This window comes from Poeciliopsis prolifica, unplaced genomic scaffold (genome assembly GCF_027474105.1).
Source record: "Poeciliopsis prolifica strain line A6 unplaced genomic scaffold, Auburn_PproV2 SCAFFOLD011, whole genome shotgun sequence".
Classification (NCBI taxonomy): Eukaryota; Metazoa; Chordata; class Actinopteri; order Cyprinodontiformes; family Poeciliidae; genus Poeciliopsis; species Poeciliopsis prolifica.
The window spans coordinates 8,100,972-8,124,244 of record NW_026562386.1 but is presented as its reverse complement, the minus strand read 5'-3'; the positions used below and the strand labels follow the sequence as shown (position 1 = coordinate 8,124,244).

The 23,273-nt window shown below is 36.0% G+C and overlaps 1 protein-coding gene across 2 annotated transcripts in view; it reads right to left on the bottom strand.

Annotated features, from left to right (window-relative positions):
* Positions 1-22,652, bottom strand: part of LOC129364104 (synaptosomal-associated protein 25-A-like) — a 32,880-nt gene extending 10,228 nt beyond the window's left edge. For both annotated transcript variants that reach the window (XM_055036541.1, XM_055036540.1), the window contains exons 1-4: positions 22,524-22,652; positions 7,658-7,763; positions 6,715-6,756; positions 1,402-1,450 (exon numbers count right to left, since the gene is read on the bottom strand). In XM_055036541.1, coding sequence (XP_054892516.1) covers positions 1,402-1,450; positions 6,715-6,756; positions 7,658-7,729 — 163 coding nt within the window. In that variant the 5' untranslated portion in view covers positions 7,730-7,763; positions 22,524-22,652. The remainder of the gene's footprint in view (positions 1-1,401; positions 1,451-6,714; positions 6,757-7,657; positions 7,764-22,523) is intronic.
* Between the last annotated feature and the right edge of the window lie 621 nt (positions 22,653-23,273).

Below are 23,273 nucleotides of genomic sequence, written 5' to 3'. Positions count from 1 at the left end.
GTTTTCTATCCATATGCTGAGCACACATTTTATCCCATTCCTAATATTTTAGCACTTTTATTACAAAGAAGTGAAACTGTTTTATTACTGAAAAGTGATCCTGATTATCAGTTAAGCAGGCTGGTCCATTTGTGCTCATTGTAAGTGGATGACTGCACAAATGGCACATCGCTTTCAGAAATGAATAGATTTACACACTCATTCATTTGCACAATGTTTGGATGTTAAAAGAGCTGATGGAACCTTGTTCTGATACTTATTTTGAATTGTTTATATTAAACAGACAAATTTATAGAATCTGATCTTCAGTTAGTTAAGATCTGTGCAATGGAAGAGTGATATTAGAGTGACTAATATTCCCTGAAATATCAGTCTGAAATAGGTAAAGTTCCCACAAACTGATCCTTCACATTACATGGCTGTAATATAAACTTGCTAAAAACCTGAGAGGTTTCCAATGTGACATATATAAAAATAAAAAAAAATCTTAGATGTTACAAATCTAGCTCTATGGGTTAAAAATGACTCTAAGTGCATCGGCTATGGTCACTGATTTTTACTCATCATTTGCAGTATTTTGTCTGACTGAGTGCAGGATGAGGCAAAGCAGAGAACTAGCTCCACAACAGAGTATAATCTTGTTAGCCATTGTAGGGTTGCAATCGAAAAAAAAATCAAACAAAGTCCAGAAGTTATAGAGCTCTTATTCGTTTTATCTTTTTTTTTTCCAAAAACATTTCCATCCAGTTACATCATGACAGGTTCACACACAAGAGGGAGAGACCCTTCTGATCTAACACACCTGCCTTTTAAAGCATTGGCTCTTCCTTGACTAATTAAGGGGTGGAGTCAACACTTACAAGTGAAAACAACATTTGTACTACACTATATTCCTAGAAAGAAATTTACATTTCAACTAACAATCTTCAAACTAAAACAAAAACAATCTGGGCCCAAATTAAATCCAAAAACATCTCCCCTCTCTCAAACAATAGATTCTGAGGTTGATTGAAAACACCAGGTCCTTGTCAGCACTGCTCATGGGCGCGCTTCCATGGCAACACCTGACCAGGTGACCTCAAAGAGAAGAAAAATGATTAAAACAAAAACACCAAACAAAGCAAGTTGCTTCCTCCAAACAAAATACAGTTAATAAATAAATCGGAATATAGAAGCACAAAGACATCACCTTTTAGGGAGGGGTAAATCCCTCACAGCCATATTAGTGCAGACTCTGATTAGTGTTAGAGTTCCAGACATTGACTGAATAAGACATAAAATAATTCAAATGTGTTTCATATTCTAGCGTTTCGATGGTCCTACAGGCAGCAAGAGCGAATCAGGAACAGGGAAGACTGGATCAAAATAGCGGTGTTCAGCAAACTCTCTTTCTGAACTTACCTCCCTGCTCATCCAACATGACCAGAGTCCTGATGCCGGCATCTTTACTCTGGCAGATAGGTAGACGGAGAAATGATGAGGGGGTATCAAGGAAAAGAGATAAAGGGAAAAAAGAGGAATAAAAGTGAAAGATGAGTATCAGCAAACCAAGCAGAATGGAGCAGAAATACAGGGACAGCAAAAACTACTCACATTACGATTTGAAATCACATTTAAAAAGATGATCCTGCAGAAACAGCTTGATTGATACACATGTCCTCTACTGGAACATTGCACCTTTTCTAAAAATGGTGAGAACTGAAGTTGATTAAATTTTATGTTGAGATCTGTTTTCCTTTATTAATACTAATGATATGTATTGTTGCACAAATGTAAATAGCTTCCTGTGAGTTTTGGTTATTTTTTTCCAATGTGAACATTTAATATTTTATTGTACTTTATTGTTTGTTTTATGAGAAGTATCTCCAATACTCAGATTTCACAAAAAAAAAAAAATCGGAACTTGTTTATGTAAGACTTTTAATCATAGAAACAACGGAATGACAAAAAGATCAGATGTGGAGTTTCTCAAGGCTTTGTTCTTGGATCCCTGGTATGATAATATCAATAAGCTTCACCAAAATCAGATAATAGTGATTAGAAAATTTAACAAACATATATTTTTTGTCCTTTTTGTTACAAGGTAATAGAGTGTGGATTTACAATAGACAGTCTTACTGTCATCTTAAAAAAATTTTAAGACTTCTGGGCAACACTAGGAAACTCGATCACATCCCACTCGTCCTTAGATGACGGATCTAAACCCCTTTTTGTCAAAAGATGATCTTAAAAGGTCTGAATTGTTGTTCTGATTTGTTCTGATGCTTCAGATTCATTTTTTCTGTTACTGTAATTCTTGTTTTTAATCTGTATCATTATGAGTGTATAATTATTTTTCTGTAAAGCACTTTCATTTACAAGTTTGACTTAACTGAAACAAATTAAACTTTGCTTGTTTAAAATGTGCAACCAAAATCTTTGGTTAAAGTAAAAGTATTAAGCCACTTGGACATTAAAAATAGAAAAAACATTGCACAGACGTATCCCTGAATTTTCTTGCACAGATTCCTGGGAGGAACTTTGTCATCAAAAGGTAAGTATTTTATCTGTTTCATTCCCATGTATTACCGTTGTAATACAACTTAGAAAGCTGACACGATCTGAAATATAATAACACATGTACCCGCAACATGTCTGTGTTGTTATTTCTCTCAGCAGGAGCTTCATTATTAAATATCACACTTTAACGAGCGTACAATAGCTATGCTAACCACTGAGTGCATGTGACTAAACAACAGTTTTGCACTCTCCGGGGTTCTGCTTCACAACAGATATTAAAATCCAGAGGCCATTCTGTTCATGCATGAGTTAATTTTGATCAAAGTGTGCAGTGACCTTCTTAGAACAGTTATAGATGTCACACAGGCACAGACGTGTCTCGTATATTTATGTCACACAAACAAATGCATGTCTTATATTGGAATGAGTGAAATAAATACCGGTTGTGGTGACAAATTTTTATTTCGTGAAGACTGAAAATGTAATTTAACAAAAGAAATAGTTTGTTGAGTGCATTGTGACCTAATGAATGCCTTTGGGTGTTCAGCTCTGCTAAAATCTGCAAGTCAATAACCTTAGATGAAAGAGCTGCTTGTTTACCCAGAGGGAATCATGGGAAATCACAGACAGGTTGAGATTTCAAAACTACAGGACAGGATATCAGACTATGCCAGCTGGCATTATATGAGGTGACTTCACTCTTCCAACACAACCAGCAAAATGCACACACATGCTCACGCATATATGCAGTCAGGTTTTTCACACCTTACAGTGAATCACCTGGTCTTGTTCAGCAATCTTCCAAAATTAATCGTCTAAAATTATAAAAATGAAAGGCGCTTTTCATGACTATAAATATATTCTTTCCTTGCTTCTCATAGCAATGCTTAATCTAAAGTAGACCTTGATTTTTTTTTATATTAATAAATTGATCTATTTTTTTGATAACTGGGCACAAATACAAAGTCCCTTTGTTCACATAAAGCGGATGCATTCATCTATTATACACAGATTATTGTCTGTGTAATAGACAATAATATTGCTTATTTTGTTCTACTGTAATTCTTTCTGGGACACATACATTCTTAAATAAAAGTGGCTCCACGAAAGCTCCACAGCAGCCCTCAACTATTTCCACATTAAAAGCTATCTAAGGTGTTCATGAGGCTCATCAAAGCCACTTCATCCAGTCAGTTTAATGGGTCTCTGTGGAAGATTATATCAATCCAAAGATGGAAGACGACTATATAAAGATCCTTTGGGGTTTATTGTGGTTTCTGTTGTCTTTGAATTAAGACAGATTCTTGTACCAAACACTCCAAATATATCTGCCTTGTCTTAAGACAGATCATCTTGCCAAACAAAGTCCACAACTATTGTCTGGAGTCGTTTTGCTACTCACTAAGTCACTCTATCAGCATAATCTGTAATGTCATTGTGAGATTAAAGAAATAATATCACATCTATAACTCTTGTGGTGAGAGCTGCTTTGATCACAGAAGAGCTGCTTTAGTCACAAAACAAGTGATTAATCTGAACCTTACAAAACATAAAGTAACAATAAATGTTGTTATTGTCAGAGTAATGTTTGGTCCCAATTCTACACATTTATTTTATGAACTGATTGACAGGTAGTCCTATGTATCATCCTATATAAGGCATGGGAAATTCAGTGTAGTGTCTCTAACTCCTCAGCCTAATCCCATTGCAGATGGCTAGATATTGATTCAAAAGGTTGTACCAAAAATGGTGAAGTGGCAAGGTGACCAGCACCTTTCTTGAAATATCTTTATCCTCAAAACAAGACTCAAAGTGTTCTAGCAAATAGCACAGGCCAGTTTGTGGTGGCGTAATGCAATCAGAAAAATACAGCAAAACAAAGGAGGCGTAGAGCATTCACTTAAATAATTTAATTCTCACTCAGCTGGGGTCAAAAGCTTGAGCAGAGGAGGGAATATGATGAAATAATTACAGATAGATGTGTGTTGGTTATCTTCGCAAAAGCCCAACAAATTAAAATGCCTCGACTGATACACGCTTATAAGTTTTGTACATAAAAATAACAATATGTGGGCCTCAAACAGCTGCTGCTGCTGCTGTCCCAGTGCTTGGCTATTAAACTCATCTTTAAAGTTCTTCATCCACCAAGCTAGGTAGAATTTCTTTTAGAAAGTTTTACAATAAGTGCTTCAGAGTCTGTGGAAGCTTAATATCCTTAGATACTTTTTTGTATCTTTCTCTTCATCTTTCATACTCCTCTCGTTTCATTTCCAGCCCGTTCGCTGTGTGCTTCGGTCTTGTTCTCTTTATTAATATCCATCCTACACCCAGTTCTCCATATTTCATCCTTTTTTTTTTTCTATTTTTTCATTTATGATTACTGCAGGCCTCCAGTAAAGATAACAGTTTTTATAAACTCTTTATACAATTTTTTTTAATTAAATAAAAAAGCACAGCACATTTTGGCAGTTTTTAGCAAACACTTTTTAAGTTTTTTTTCGAATCAGACTTCTGACATAATACGTCAATTAGATTAGCAAAAATGTCAAGAGAGATCCATTTGCTTAATTCACTGATTAAAGTATATAAAACTGGAGAGCATATGGACATATGTATATAAAACTATGTTAATCATTGTATTTCATGTTAACATGTGTATTATATTATCTAACAGCTTAGAAAACATTCTGTAAACAATCAGTCTCAACTTCTGAGACCTCAATACTATCAAAACATGGGCTTCAAAAACCTTTGGTTTCTACTTAGCACTCAGGAAGCCATCTTGGTGCAAAGGTTACAAAATCTACTTTCCAACACTCACAAACAGTTTAATCTTCTCATGACAGAGAGAGTGCTGAGCTCTGAGCAGAAAACCCAGAGATGAATGCAATCCATTAACTTTATCTAACGAGTTAAACCTTAAAGTTTGAAGGATTGGAAAAGACTTTGCAAGCTGGTTGCCATTCCTTAGCAAGACTCCATGAAACCACAGCATAATATTTTTTAAATATATTTTATGTGGGAACAGTTTGGATTAAAACCAAACCTGGCCAGGCCTAAGTAAACAGATTTGAAATGAGAAACAGAACAAGTGTGTTTTCACTGCTCTGATTTCTTATTCAATTAGCATAAGCTTCACTGTAAGCCCTCTGTGCAGCGGTCACAGTGTACTAGCAAGTGCTTAAGGGTATCCCAGAGTGTCATGGATGTGGGAAAGCCATCAGCTGAATCACTTTGTGACAGATGTATGAAATACTGAATGCTGGGAACTCAAAATGTTCATCGCTGTTTATGTCAAACACAGACCAATCTCAGGACATATTAGAGATGATTGGAACCACTAAGTGCCATTCTCTTGGCATTAACATTAAAAGTCAGATATTCATCCAGTCAATGAAAAGTTTTATCTGTGGAGATAACAGTTCAGGTCAGACTTTATTCCATCCCCTGTTTTGTCTCATTAAAATATATCAGCTTGTCAAGAGACTGGACTAAGATTATCTGAAGAAGCCTCAGAAACAAGAAGTTCAACATGTGAGACTGCATCATTATAGAAGTAAAATAGTCAGAGCTGTTTAATCATAAGCTTTATCAGAAAGAACAATGATGTAATTTACCAGGATGTGTTTGAAACTGTATATACTCATCTTGGGTTTCACAAAAATGCCACATCAATCTTTCAAACTGATAATTAAAAGCTTTATTAAGCCCATCAAACTGAGAGAGAGTTGTTGATAAATGAAAGTTTCTTCACAATAATAAAATATATTAGAATTTCTTTGCTTTGGTTCTGACATAAGCAAAGCCTTAATCCTAACACAAAACTAACCCCGACAACTAGAATTGCTTAGACTTTAACCTTTGTGCTATTGCTAGTTTTGCCTTTTTTATTACATCATCTTCTTCCTCTTAAAGTGAGATGAGCTGGATCAAGTACTTTGTTTAATTTTTTTTTGCCCTGCAAAGAAATTATATCTTTATCTTATACTGCAAATATTCACACATTTTTAGATGACACAAAACATCAGCCTCATGTAAAATTAGTGAAATTATTGTGCAGTTGCAGATTACAAATAAAAATTTGATGTTGAAAGAATGCTTTGAATATACGACCTTGCTACACTTGCAAAAGATAGAAAGGAAAATGTCCCAACTGATAATTATGTGGTTTTGTAAATGCTAACGAAACGCATGTGATTGAATGATTGGACTCACCTCCTCGACCAGAGCCAGCATACGCCGAGTGCTCTCCAGGGACTGTAAATAGAGAAAACAAATCAGCTGAAAGTGCACAAAAAGCAGATACAGTGCATAATCTGCAATACATATCACAGGGACATCTCAATGACTTTCTGAGTGAAACAAATTCTTTTGGAGTCATTGGTAATAAGCTGGAGAACGGAAAACAAATTATGTGGACAGATATCCTGTAATGTAATTAACACAGGTTATTTATTGTTCTTATACTCATTAATTGTGAAATTTATACCTTTTGTTTACTAATCCTTAAAAACATTCTCCAGAGTGATTTATTTCTTAAACGGGATTCCTAAGCCCTGCTCCCTCTTTCCATTCAAAATATTTCTTGTCTAGTTTTCCTTCTTCTGCCTCACTAACTTTTTAAACTCCATCCATGGCCGTCTTTTGGCCCTGCATTATCTCCTCATGAATTTTTAATGAGACCATTTGAGCCATCCTATTATTCTGATGCACTGAATTATCTGTTCTTCCCGAGCTCCATTCAGCTCATTAAGGAGGCCAAAGTTCTTCCTAATCCCACCTACAGTGGAGAAGAAGAGACTTTCAGAACCAACTGCTGAATCAAGAAACTGTTGAGTTATTAGAGGTACTATGTCTGAAAGTCTTTGAGCTTTGGCAGTACATTTGTGTGTCCTTATAAGAACAGGTCATTTTGAAATGTCAAATTATAATTGGCATGTCACAAAGCAATGCTCTTTTCAGTGCAGACCATATTTAGCCTCACATTCTGTGTTCTGTCTGTCCTCTGTGCTGCTCTTCCATGCTGTTACCTTGTTGATTCAGGTTTATTTGTTTTCTGTGGTTGCCAGAAACTACAACACATGTTGTTAGGCATATTATTCTAAAATTAGAATTGTCTTTCCTTAAATAACTTGGTTTGTGTGTTTTGAAAACCTACCTCATCAGCGATCTGGTCTGCACGTGTCTGCAGGTCGGCCAGCTCATTGCGCATGTCTGCTTCATCTGCCATGACGACTGTTGAACTTCACTTCAATTAAAAGACACTGGAGAGAGAGAAAGAAAAGGATGTTACTATTGTTTTGATCACTGCTGAGCAGGAGGGGTAGACATTTTGCTTTGTATTGCTCTGCTTTCATTCAGATTATCATTATTTATGTCCCCCCTCAGTGGTCTTTAGACTAAAACACTTTCAATTTAAGCTTCAGCAGATGAGAAGATGTGTGTCCAAAAATTAAGCTCTTTGTCTCTAGTTGCATTTGTAAACTTTTCTCTGGCTTTTTATATTGCATTGAGAGTAATGACTGCTTCACTGACTTATCGTTTTAGCCAAAGTTGCTGCAGGACTCACAGGAAATGACTCTCCAGTCATTACCAGTTTAGTTTAGTCTAAAGAGATAAATGTGGGACCACTCTTATTTTTCCGACAATATTCTAGAATTGATCAAATAGAAATAAATGTGGTCATCGTAATTGACCTAATGCAGGAAATATTTAGCCATATTTAATATCAGACAAAGTGAGGGGGAAATAAACTGAGTATAATTATGTCATTTTAACTGTATGTTATATAATATGATCACAATTGTCGAGGCATTGAATACAGACTGAAGAGTATCAAAAGGAACAAGAAAAAATGTCCATAGGATTGACTACTAAACAGAGACATGAGTCTATTTTTACTGTAGTCATGTGCATAACCATGCACAGATTCATTGGTGGTGCACTGCATGAAAAATGGATGTGCTTGTTACTCTCGAGTTTGAAGAAGGGACATGGAGTTCAAAATGGAGGCAACAAAGACTGAGGGGAGAAAAAAGAAACCAACTCTATTCTGATTCTTTCTTTTCTTACAGTCTGCCTCACACTCTGCATCTGTCTCACTCAATAATTAAGACTTCAACAAGACAAATAATGTGATCTGCTCCAACCAGAGCTCATTTGGGAGTCTAATGTATTTTAGTTTCAATAGCTGAACTCATACTAGAAAATTTCTGTTCTTGTGTCACTTGATTTAAATTTAACCACCCAGCAGCTTGCAGCTCGGGACTCATTAAAGCTTTATGTGATCTAATCTACTTCATGACAGAGTGTATAAAAGGAACTTAGAGTCGGCTGCTTTCCAGAATCTGTCAGGGAATGTGTTGAGGTATTTTATTTTTTAGCCAGACTTGGCAAAATTTAAAAAGAGAACCATTTTGTAATCCAAAATGCCATTGGCAGAAGATTATGTAAAACAATTTTAGGGAGACAAACAGAAAAAGCAGCTTCTCAACTGTGATAGCTTGCAGATTTTTGAGACTTGAGCATTAGTTTCCCTCGAGTTCATCTGTCAGTCAGTAGATCTCTGAGGTGAGCAGACAAGGTCAGTTAGAGTCACAGATGGATGTTTGATAAATTATCTCCTTGTTCTGTCTCACCTTCTGTCCTTATTACTCTTACCTTCTTCCCCACGGAGTCGTCACACCAGTTAATAATTGAACATGTGATGGGGAAGAAAGATGGAGGGGGGAGTTGGAAAAAAAAAACTGCTCCACCTAAAGTGCTCCTCTCCTACATTCATGTTCCATCTCTTCATATATAGATATATGACAGTTCTTGTCTGCAAAGACTGGCAAGAAAAACACTTAAATATTCATGTTGGCATTTTACCTTCTAGTTATTTGACTGCTTATGTAATTCTAACAATGAGTTCATACGTTAGCAGCACTGAAGGCAACCACAAGCTGAGCAGGAGAGAGCCACAACTGAGCAAATTGATGCACTATTTTAAAATCTGACAAGCTTTTGTGTGTCTATGAATGCGGTGCAACAACACGCTAACTTGATGAGGGAAAAACTGGACCAAACGGATTAATGACACAAGGAACCAGGTGAGTAATAAGGAGCATGATTTAAAGGTGGTTGATTAACAGTTTATCTGACAAACTGTTGCCATTTTGGCGGGATTAGATGCTTTTTATTGCACCACAAATTAACTTGCAATTATGAGACAAACCGCACGACTGTTGTACATGTGTCTAATTATAGTGATTTAATAGGTCATTTTAAATTCCATGCCAAGTAAACACCAGTAGAGCTGCAGACAAGCTTACTGTGGATGCTGAATGACATTATTGGAAAGTAATTCATAAGACAGCTACATTTCAAAAGTAATATAAACCTCAAGCAATAAAATTTGCAACCACAAACTTTAAGTGCTCATTAATCCAACTCATGCAAATTCCTGTGTATTTTTATATAATCTAATTGCAAAATGTTTTCTTCATGGGAAAATGTTGTATTTCTAAATGGGAATTTAACAAGTTTGAGAATTACAAGTAGAACTGGCTAATATACTAATGTTAATGTTCTTAAAGAAATAATGCACATCCCTCCTACTACCATTTTAAATGGTTTTTATAACTAATAATTATTAATTTAATGTTCTCAAACAAAAAAAGTTAAATTTTTCAGATGCTGTTAATCCAGCCTTTGTATTTTCACCATTGTCTTAAGTTTTGACTTGAATGCAAGAACTTTTATAAATGCTACATTTTATTTATGCTACTTCTGCAAATAAGGTGTTTGCTTTTAATGTGAATAATAATAAGACTATGATTAATTTAATTCTGCATATGCTGCTTCTTATGTTTGTCTAATTCCTGGATGTTTCCAAAGGGTAAGGTTGTCTTTTAAGTTCTTGTGTTGTCTGCTTTTAAAGGTCTTAGAACATTTCAATGTGTCTATCTATGCATAAATTTTAATTTCGATATTTTCCTGTATTTCTGCCAATATATGATACCTTGCATACAACGGAAATGAATTTTTAAAATATTGTGCTCATCTGAATGCCAGAGAAGCTATGACAAACATTGAGCAATATTATTTTGCAATATCATAATGAAACTCTTCTTTACCACATTATGGATAATGATGCTGTGATGGTAATGGAATTAGCTCATTGTAACATTGGTTCCCTTTGCATTGTTACACTTGTAGCAGTAAAACCGCATTAGGCAGAATATTACAGTAACAAGTCCAAACATTTATCAGAGGAAGGTAACTAAGTGGTAGTAAACAATTGCAAAAATGCAACTTTGATGATTAACCTGTAGTTTTGCTAACTCATATCACTGTATTTTTGCAAAACAAGTCAAATCTGGTGAAACATGCATTAATGTTTCAGGTCCAGTCTAACCTAAACCAAACTGTTAGTCATCTCTTTTTACCATGCTCTCAGATACTCAATCTCCTGATGCTCCTCACTGTGTGCCTCCTCCCACTGATCTGCTGTTATTGATCCAATGCTGATTGATTTTCTCTTAGGTGTTACACCACTTCCTGTCAACTCACACACCCTCAGCACAGTTTCTTCTTATTTCCAGTCAGATTTCAGTGTTTATTCTCAGTTATAAGATTATTTGCAGTTTATTAAAACTAAAATAAAGATGTTTCTTCCCTATTACAAGTTTGCACAAATTTGCATTATTAATTTTTAGTAGACTAAAATCCTCCTCTAGTCCTGAATCAGCTCATGTAATTCTAAATGATTTGCTTTAAGACAGTAGTTTGGGGCAGTCCTAGTTAGTAGAAGGTTTTTTTATTGCTGTAGTCACAATATGTTCATTTTGACATGTAAAAATGTGAAGACAATCCAAAACAATAAACAAAATAAAAAAGAATACATTACCAACATACATTTATATGAAATGCTATCCTAAGATCTTTAAAACCACAGCACAAAAAGTATAAAATGACTATTCAGCACAGAATATAGAGCTACAAACAAAATACCAATCCAGTAGAGAGAAAATGTTTTAACTCCTGACAAAATTGGTAAGAAAATAGATTAGAGACTGGCAGCAAAAGGGTAAGGTTTTAATATTTTTAAATATTTCTGATTAAGCTTATTCAAATTTCAATTTCAGATTCATATCTACTTATCAGTGTTATTTTCTTTTGCCATCCCTTTGGCATCATCTTTGAATCTTAAAGTCCCTTCCTCTTTAACATGCTACTCATGCTTCACATCCAAATATGCAGCTGCAGTGAAAGCTGACATACAGCAGGGTCCGAGTGTCCCCATCCCCCACCTGGGCCCTGCGAGCCATCACTTGTCTTGAATGACAGCTGCTGGAAGGACTGTACGGCCAGGCTCATCCCATGGAGAGATTAAAGTCAGCAGGGAAAGAGGATTTAGTCTCCACTGTTTTCTCTTCCCTCCCTCTTTCTCTCTCTCTCTCACCCTCTCTCTCTTTCTGTCTCATGACTTTATCTCCTGCCTTCTTGTCTCTTCTTCATCTACTGTCCATGCCGTTTCTGTCTATAAATATATCACCTGCATTACTGTATATTATGAACGACTCGAGTTGAAATGTTTTCTATTAACTTACATAAAAGTCTGCTTCTTCGTCACTAACTGACAAATATGCACAGAAGTGACTTCACTTGTGGCTGAACGCAGCTGGTGTTGGTTTGTTCTTGGAAACTGAGCCAGATATGGAGCAGGGATGAGCAACAAACCCAAGCATAACAGCAGATAGAGTCAAAGAGACACTAGAGACACTAAAAGGGCAACAATGAATTATTGATTGAAGTATTAACAGCATTAATCCTAAAAGCTGTAGAATTGAAAAATTTTAACTGATTTGGAAACATTCTTCAGAAAAAAATATAACCCCTCAGTAAAGTAACAATTGATAGAGGAGAGAAGTGAGCCAAGGAGACAAAACAACGATTCCGATTAAAAGTCTCCTCTCCATTTCCAAATCTAGCCTGCTGTTTCATTGTCTCTCCTGGTGTATTTGGGTAAAAAGAGTTCATTTTCACACGCATTATTATTTACACCTGTCTTTAATAGTCAGTCTGACTCTGCCAGGCAACTACTTCATTACTACCAGCTTGTGATGCACAAAATCTTTAAAAAGACTCTTAAAAGCAAAGCAAGAGTTGGATTGACTGAGTTTGCCAACCTGGTTGAACAGCATGTAAACAAACAAAGCAAACACTTACCCTTAAATAGATGTGTTGAATGGTGCACTGAAATAGCCTTACAGTCCTAGTGTGTGATAAAACCTCAACTATGTTCTAAATTGAAGGTTTTATTTATTTTAAACTTCATGTTATGGCCTCTAAGCAATGTGCAATAAAAATTGATTTTTTTTAAATGAAATGCATCACTGTCTGAAACCACAAATTGTATCAAGTATTTTCCACAAAGCAATTAGGGTTACTACAGCAAGATGACATAATGAAATGAATAAATTATTGTAATTTTTGTACATAAATAGTGTTACCTGATGCATGCCCTTTTTAAATTAATTTACCTTTTTTTAATTTCTAAAACTTTTTAAGAAAAGTTACAACTATCTAACTTCACATCGCTGTCTGCAGTCTGCAGCCGGAAGTGAAACAAACATCAGTCCTGTCAAGTGTCTGCTATACAATTACATGAACTCAGTAAAAAAAAAATCTATGCGTTTCAAAGTTCTGAAAGTCAATAGATTTATCTAAAAAAAGAACAACAAAAAACAACAGATCAGTTTATAATTGAAAAATAAAAAAATACTGATTATTTAATTTGTGAAGAACAGATATAACAGTTGCATGAAAAGTTCACTATTTAAATTTAGCTCCTAGACATGCAGATAAAATTTTAAAACTGTTTAATTTCTAGACTAAGCAATGAGAATATGTAGTGTGAACGTGAATTATCTGACTGAGGTTGAAAAGCTTAAATTCAAGAAATTGGTTGATTATGTCTTTTTGTATAAGGTTTATGGGGAAAAGCCCCTGGAAAAAAATAAGGATAATGGAAAAAAACATACACAAGCACAAGATTTCTATGAAGAGTCAGTGTTTGGATAAAACAATCAGGCCCTTGATAACTGGGGTCATGTGCATAAACTGTTCAGTGTTTCCACATATCAACATAACTAGAAGAAAAATGCTGTTAATTCTTTTCTTTGTAAACCCTCCAAAAAATCATTTTCAAGCTGTATTTATCTGCATTGATTTACAGGGTAGCTACAACTACAGCTGATACTACCTGCAGCTTGGCAGGGTTGCAGGACTGAAAAGAAGAAAGGAGCCATGCTAATTATCGCTAGCTGAAGCAGAATGTAATTCTGTCATGATAAACTGACTCGCCTCTGCAATGAAAAGGCTGCTATCAATCAGGAATCGTGTTCATCCCAGATAAACTGTGTGGCTGCTCCGAATCTCACAGTCACGGAAACCAGGTCAGGTTTTCAGTTGTTTGGCTGCATGTTTCTCATGGGTTTACAGAGGCACTAACCTAAATCTGGTGATTTTAGGGAAGCTGCTGCATGTTTGTCTGATTCTACAGATCTTTTCCAGGTGCAGAAGGAAATGAGTCGGAAAGCACAGCGTGAGGTGAAATTAGTATTGCTTTTTCTGGTATTGCTTTCTTAGTCTAAGTCCATGTAAATTTATTTCTAGCACAATTGCATGGCACAGAGTGAACTAATGCAACTGAAAAGGGAAACATTAAACTTCGCTGTGATATTATGAAAGAAAAATAAACAAAGCGAATAAGACATATAGTATTTAAGCTTTGAGAAGCAACTGTAATATTTATTTGAACAATTTTAGGCTTTCTGTGCACAGCAGGCCAATTACCTCATAATTTATGCAAAAGAAAATATACCGCAACAAATTAAAACTGGCAACCTGTGCATCTAAAATTGAATAGACAGCTTTTCCTAACTTCTCTGTGTTCCCTTAAGTGAAAGTCACATTGTCCACAGACTCACCATGTCAGGCTATTAATAATCAGGGTTCGGTGAAGGGTAATGCTTCTGCACAAAGACATTGGGTGGGACCAGCAACTTAACACAACACAGGAGTCTTTGGTTTATTATTCTTTGGGTAAAACTGTGCCAACATTAACAGTGATTTGTTCATCCCAAATTGTTCTGATGGTCTATGTATGATGGTTTGTCTTAATTTATTAAAGAAATACACTAATATAATGATTATCCAATCTAAAAATAAAAACGTGGCATCCATGATATAAACATGACATGGAAAAATTTGATCAGTTTTATCACAAACCATGCTTGAAATTTCTTTTACATGTTTCATGTTAGATAAGCTGCCGTAAATCACTAAAAACTCTTAAATACCTTTGTGAAAAACAACTACCCAATTTCTTTGAGAAATTTCAGCCATGTATGTCTGATATTTCTGTATGAAATGCTTATTTTACAGCAACTTTGATCTCTAAAAACAAAACATATTGTTCCTTTTATTAACAAAATATATTTTCAAAATTGTCATTGGTAGGTTACACAATCAATCTCACTTTAAACTGATTACATTGTCCAAACCAAATAAACATACACACATTTAACTGATCTAGTTCACAGAATATAGCTCAATAACTGTCTCTATTCACATACACACTTCACTTACTCTTTGTTACAACAACACCAACATGTTCAAAACTTTAACATTATTATTTTTTATTTATCCAAGCATCAGAGAGGCTAACACGCCTCATATACACATGTAAAATCCTCAAACATACACACACATCCCAGGTTTCTTGCACTGTTGTTGCTTCAATGTCAAGTTGGGTTCACACAGAGGGGATGTAGAGTTCATAACATTTTTTTCTGTGGTTAAATAGTTATTATATGTTGCAGTTTTCTAATTATAACAACCAAACCCCCAGAGCAAACCCACTGTTGACCTATACTCTGTAAATATACCAAGATCTGACCAGAGCAGAGAACAAGAGGATAGCCTGAGGGATAAACTATTCAGACCATTCACCCACCACTTTCTGCCTCACTGATAATATATTATGCAGCTCCAGTCGTATAGACAGAAAAGCTTGGACGAGCTTCTTTTACTCATATAACAGGCAGATTTGTTGAAACAGCAAAATGGTCTGAAAAAAATTTTAAATTTCTAAGAATGCAATGAATAAAACAGACTTGAGTTTATGAAATAGTCTATGATCAATCTTTATTGCAGTATATAACACATTGTTCCACCTCCTTCACCTACTGCTACACACTGCCCATCAGCTGAGCTGTTAGAAGTTTGTACACTTTTCCCTCGCTTACAAGAAAAACAATTTTTGTTGTTTGTGAATATTGTCAAGAAAAACTCAAGTGATATCATGAGTCTTTTAGGACAACACTGTTTTGAAACAACAGTTATTAAACTACATGCTTCTTGTAGAGATATACAAATGCATTGCATTTTCCAGTTTTCTTTGACTGCGCAGACTAAAAAGCTCATATTTCTACAAATTCCGAGTCTTTTTTTCAACAATTTTAATATGCAGTGTTTAATTTTAATATTGCTCTGTGTCAAAATCAAACTTCCTGATTTCCACTCAGGTTAAGCACAGCGTTTGAGTGTGAGAGGAACTAGGCGATTTCCTGCCAACAGCAGCGCCTGCTGTGACAATATGGCCTCACTGAATTAAAGCGTTCCCTATGGAGAGGCAGGAGGGACTCACAGAGAGAAATCTGCTGTGGAAAATTACAGATGAAATATGGAGTAACTTAAAAAAAAACTTCTCAAGATTTTTTTTAGACATGTCAAAACAGGAGTGCACAGGCCTTTTCTTAAACTTGAAAAAAATTAAACAAAAAGATTCTATTTTTCAGGTTTTAGAAAAACAACTCAGCAACAAAGACATACAAGCTCTCCCACTGAATGAAAACTCCCAAAATGCCAGGTTTGAGTTTTAGCAGTTACAGACCCTAAAACAAAACAGGCAAGAGTTTCCCAGCAGTTGGCGATGATTTGTCTCATTTGAGCAGATTGTATTTCCGGCATTTATTCGTTATATAATCCAAAAGAGAGACAGGCGGAAAGCTACTGCAGACAGGCAATAGTTAAGACAAGCAGATTAAATAAACTGGCAGAAAACAAAGTTCTGAAGAGGTGAGTGATCACGCAGATGAAAACCTTAACGTTTGGCACCTTTTAATTGATTTTCAAAAGGCTAATCATATCTTCTGACAAAATCAAGTATTTATAGCTGCCACTAAGAGCCTCTGTCTTTTATTTCATGACTGGTCAATTAAAGTGAGTTTGTCAGCATGCTACCTATGAAGCAGAAAGACGGAACTGTGTGCAGGCAGGCAAACATGATAATGTGGGAAGCACAGGAGATTCAAAGCAATCATTCAAGGCCTGCAGGGATAATCATGGCAAAGTCCCACTGTCCCATTCACAGAGGATAAAACCCACTGGATTAATCTGTTGTCACACAGAATACACACAAGCATGAAAATACTTGCATAACCCATAAACTACTCTTTTTCTTACTCTCTTCACTTTCTGTCAAACATTTTTCCCTTTTCCATAACCATCTGTTGGTCACTTTAGCGCAATCATGAACATATCTGCAGCTCTCTGCTATAGCATGCACACATTCAAGATGACACCTGTCCACATGCTCTTTACATGGTTGTTGTCAATTATGCATATCTGCATGCACCATCTTTTCAAAGGGAGAGGCAGAGCAATAAAAAAGTGACTCCTCTTGGGGCCAATTAAATGTTTCAGATGACAAAACCAATTTCAGTGTAGTTTTTGTTGTGTGTTTCACTCTTTTTACACATTTATCTTTAGCATTTGTTCAATGTTTGTTGTTTTCCAAATTGGTTATAAATTAAGTTTGGCTAAAAAGGAGAAGTTTCTTTTGTATGGGTGGAAGAAGGAGTCCAAATCAACCTGACCATACATGAAAAACTAATTAACATCTGCTTAAACTTGCTTAGTGGAAAAATTGTCGTCGAGCTTTTACAATAATTGGCAAAAAGAGTCTTCCTCCCTTTTCTGAAATCATAATGTAATTACTGCTTTTTGTATTTGTTAAGTTGATCCTTTCCTGATATCAATATTTCTTTGATGATCTGAAGCAACTGACTTTGATTCAAAAAAAAGGTTTGAACTGTAAAAAGCACAATACTTTTTTTTACACTATTTATTGGAAAACATTGAATATACACAAAAATGAGGATAACTGTAGGCATTAATTGATTCTTTCATGATAAACATATATCTGTGTCTAAAACAGGCTAATAAATTCTTCCCAAATGGGAATTATTTGCCTATTCTTCTTTCCCCGAAGTCAATAACCTTGCCTTCAAGGTAACACAGGAGCATTTTTACAGCAAGAAGCAAGGAATCAGATTACTTCGGCTTTGCCGCTTCATCCTGATCAATAAGAGGAGATCATGTCACAATTTCAGGGAACTTAGAGATTACAGGCTGATGGCGCATTAGAGTTGGAGTACATTTTGTGTGTGTTTGAGGCTGGGGGGGGACTTGTTTGTGTGTGAAAAGAAAGAGGGGTTGGTGAGACAGAGAAAAAGCTCTGAGCACAGCTGCCACTTCAGCTCGCAGAGGACAAGAGGTGTGAAATGAAAGAAAATGGAAGAACAAGCAGGGCTTTTCACCAGAGGGTATTGTGTGGATCCCTCATGTTCAACAAATGTATGAATTTTACTCCCCGTCACATGAAACACTCAAATATTGTGAGAAGCACTTTCACAGTGTTGCCTGTTGACGTTTAGGATCGACTGAGAATCATTTCAATAATGTCCAAGCAACCAAACGCACAGATAGATGTCAAAACAGAGATGGAAAAAAAAAACAAAGGTACATGTATAATACTGTATCATAACATTTAAATATGAAGTTAAATTATAAAACAAAAGTGTGGTGGATGATTGGCAAATTTATTTTGCCAAAAAATGGGCCATACACTGCAACTATTACATCCTGCTGGAAAAAACGTGAGCTTTAAATGTTCCAACCTCACAGGTGAGCAACATAAAAATGTGATCAATCCACAGAGGTGACAGGAGAATGTGTCCTTGTGTGCAGAATGCTTATTTTTAACAGATGTAGCAGTATTGGACTGGAGCCTGGTGGTAATTTCTCACCTTTTTTGAGTGGAGTGACGGAGGAGGAAGAGGAGGAACAGGAGGAAGACGAGGAGGTGGTGGCAATGGGGTTCTTATGTGTGATGACAGCAGGTACAATTTTCCCACCAGGAAGCTGATTTTATGTGCAGCCTGGTTTCTTCTTCATCACAACATTTCAGATTGAAAGAATGAGATGAAAAGTTACAGCTTCTCCTTAAAATGTTGGGGAAAATATTCTGTGGTGCACAAAGCAGGTAAAATTGCATGTGTCACCTGCAATGACTGTTTTCTTCTAGCTCTCTTTTAAATGTTCTCGCTGGACCTTTTAAAACCAGTCTTACTAAATCTCCAAAATAAAAACGATTTTGTAAGTTATGTTGTTTTGCCAATTCAGAATACGCAGTAAGTCATAATTTTAATTTTGGATGACTTATTTAAACCCTGGATAATTCCATGTTTCCAAGTTTCTGTGCGAAAATAACTCCAGCTATGAGATTGTATTTTATCTGCAATGAGGATTTGATTACATTTTTTGTCTTTCTCTAGTCTATTAATAGAATCCATGTTTCCTCAGGTGTAACATGATTTCCTCAAGTCTTCCTCTGGAGGCTCAGTCTCACTGTGCCAGAGGACGACTGATCACCATGTCTAATAAGATTACAATTACTTATTTTGATTACAATTAATACTTTCATTAACATCAAATGGTTTACTGCATTCTCTGGGTCATTTGGTAACTTCCTTTAGCAAATACCTTTCTTTATGTATAACATGGTTCTCCGTTTAACATGGAGAATCATCAAGATATTCAATGAACTGAGCCAGAACCGACATCGGCCAGTCTCTGGGTATCTCTCCAGCCAAGAGAGGCAAGAAGGTAACAGAATCCCAGAGCAAAAGTTCAAGTTTGTTCTGAGAAATTCAACAGCCTCGTATGATCCAAAACAAGTCAGTTCTTTGGTGGTTCTACCCTGGTGGTCCTAGTTTTGACAGCTGGTGAATCAATGTTGGTTTCATTCTCCCCCTTTTGTTCTATGGAACTTATTGTAGAAAACTAGTAAGCACAATTTCTTTCTGTAAACTCCTGCACCACAAAAACATCAAGTCTTACCATGTATTTTTGGTCAATTTTCTAGTGCAAATATCTAAGTACCGTACACTTGAAATAATACCAACTAAAGTAATGCTTGAGCAAGACATAGGAGCTTGTTACAGGTCAATAATTCCTTGATATAGATGAAATAATACCAGGTCCATTTGCAGATTATTTCACTTAAACATGGGGGAAATGTCATGTCATAAGTGAAAATCTCCCAGTTTTTAAAAAATCAATATTAAAGAATCATTTTCTTAAAACAAGTTCCTATATCTTGCTGAAAAGTTGTTGCAAGTCAGTTTTGTCTTGTTCCTAGTGATGTTTGAACTAGAAACTAGAACCAAAATACTTACGATTTTGTATTTTGCACTGTAAACTTTGAGGAAATCTTAAGATCTTACTTTCATTTTTAATTTTAGCATTAAATTCTCCATCTATCAACTTTGGCCTTTAATAAGGAGTGTGTGTATAAACATACTTTGTGTTAGCATGTTTACAGAACATTCTGAACATTATTCTGTAATTGAAGCCTCATAATTTAAATCTTGTCAAATACATAAAAATCATCATTGTTTCTTTTATGTGATGAATATTAACCAATGGATTAGTAAAGAAAAAAACTTTCAGACTCTTTTTTTGATATATTTTCATAAAATATATCAAAAAAAGAGTCTGAAAGTTTTTTTCTGATTTATTTTGGTATGATAATGTAGCTGAGCATTGTTGATCAATGTTACAGTTCTGTTGTTGTAAGTCAGACTCCTTCTTTACTCTGTGTGTGGGTGTTCATTTCCTGTCCTAATTGAAATATCTACTTGTTTACTCCTGGCTACAAACATCACCAGGCTGCCAAATGAAGGCAGAATACGCAGCTGACCTGCTTAACACTCAGCCTGAGCCCTACATCCTCACTGGTATTACCACAAGTCCAGACGCAGAACAGGAAACAGGGATGGCCTGCATGCTTTTTTTAGTAGTAAAAGTTTAAACTGGTTCTTAACAACTATCGACAGCATTTATCTGAGTGAGGCTGAGCATAACTCTGTGCTTGTATAACTTCACAGCTTTAGAGATGAAAACTTTCTTTCTAATGCATGTCTTCATCAGAGAGAAACAGGAACAAACCAAGGAAATCTGTGATGTTCTTGCTTATAGCTGAAGATTATCTGAAGCTCTGATGAACCCATGTTCAAAGAAAGTTGTTGTCCATGACAAGTTAGGGACATTTTCAAAGCTGTGGATCATGTTGCTTAATTCACTGCTTCAGTTTCGCTTCTTCTAGTTTTTCAACCTTGATCAAAGCTCGATGGAAAAAGAAATGTTCTGCTTTAATGGGAGTTTTCTGGCTAAATCAAAATGTATTATTGTAACTCAGCAGTTCAGATTGGCTGTTTTCACCCTGGATGAGGTTCAGGAGAAACTACTGTCCCTAAACCCATATTTTTCACACTATAAAACTTCTCTTGGAGAAGTGCAGCATTTTTTTTTCTGTCAGCCACTGAAGGTTTATTACTGGAAAAAGAAAGTCTTTAATTTATATTGTTCACAACATGCTTGTTCAGGAACTTAAATCTGTCTCTTAGAATGGATTGGAATTGAACCAATCTCTAATTAACATCAAAAAAGTTGCTTTAAAAATAAAGTGACATTGACACACGTCATGCTTTTCACCACAACAACACAGGAAAAGAATCGTGTCAATTGTTTATCATATACTCAGTAAATGTTGTAGAAAAAGTAATATATCAAAGGCACATGCTGCTAATTATTCAAAATTATTTGCAGTCTTGCACGATATTAGGTAAAACATGACATTGGTAAAACATGACATTGGTTTACCTAAAACTAATATCAATGACATTGATTGCAATTAGCCCATATTTTCATCAAATCTTTTTTTTTCTTTCATCCTCACCACTCTCCATGAGCTGCTGGCTCTTGGGGACTGAGATCTGAATCAGACGTGGTGACAAACAGTGAAACTTCATCCGAGTGGCCAAATGGCACTTGATGGCAAACAGGGTTTCAACGCATAGCAGCTGAAACCTGGTAACCGAACAAATACAGCAACCAAGCAGAGCTCTGTGAATGCATGTTGCACATGCTGACATGTAATTATTGTCCAGTTTTAATCTAAATCTGGCAAACTGACAAAACATTGAGAAATAACATTTCTTTAACATCTTTTTCTCATTCATGGCGCAACCTTTAATTTAATTTAATATAATGAAGGTATATGTCGGTATCTTTTGGCTTTTTTTTTTTTTGGTTTAACTGATATATAGTTCTTTTGTGTTTTACACCAGAAACTAGAGGGAAACTGATTTTCTTCATGAACTTGAGGAAGCCTGGTAGGTGAAGTATCTCTGAACGTGTTTTCTGCCGTAACGGTGGAGCGTCAGCGCAGCCTGAAGTTCAGCTGAGCGCTTCGCTGTCCAGGGTGCTGAACACAGATCCACTCTCCCCACCTCCATACAATCCCCGCAATAGACAGGCAGTCCCGATGAATTTCACACAGAAAGTGGCATGAAGTAAAAGCTCCACGACAGTAATATTTTAGGGCGTCACTAAATGGGATTTATGCAAAATAAATAAATAAAAAGAAAGCTCGGCAGAGGTCTTAAAAAGCGGCACTACTCACGAAAAAGATGAATTGTCCCAATTCGCATATCCTTCTGGTAAACAAGCAGCGACTGGCGAACTTATGAAGCGCACACCTATGAATACTTCTTTAAACTTTTATCGGTGCGGTTACATTTAAATGCCAAAACTAAGAGGGGGGAGGGGAAGGACAGAGTCAAACTTACCCGCTTAACTTTCTTTCTCTCGTCTTTCCCTTGTTGTTTTGCTGTGAGTGTGGACAGGATGAAAATGTCTGTCCGCTCCAAAGCTCGGTTTAAAAGACTAACCTCGGTGGAAACGCGCTACCCTCCCCCCTCCCGAACCACGCGCTCCGCCTGGCGGATTTATACAGAGGAACTTCCGGTTTGGCCTTTGCGAAGTAAAATCAACACGAGTAAAAACGATATTTCTGAAACTCCTTTTCGAGGAGTTCCAGGCCTTGCAGTAGCAGTACTTTTAGCACACACACTCAAAAACACCTCCAGTGCAACAAATTAAGTAAATAAAGCCTACATTTTTAATTTCAGTATAAACAGATCTGTTCTGTGAAGGCATAACAACATCAATGAGCAAACAACAGCCAAGAAAGACCCAAAGCAGAACAGGGAGAAGATTATTAGGAAGTATAACGCTATTAGAGGGGTGATGGAGAGATAGATGGAGCTAAAGATAATGCAATGCTGAAGGCTGCAAAGGAACAAACTGGGGTTCTGAGAGAAGGTGGGGTTGCTTTGCAGCAGTACAATGGTCTTCAAGATACAGCGAGAGTTGAAACGAATTTTTTCAAGACGAAGGATATTTGATTTACAGCTTCAATGTTTAACAAAGCATTGCATCTGCAGAGTTGAATAAAATTGTACAGCATTTATTTAAACCTTTAGTGATAAGAAAGGGGAAAGAAATGATCTTGCAGGTTTCTCCCAAATCACAGTTGG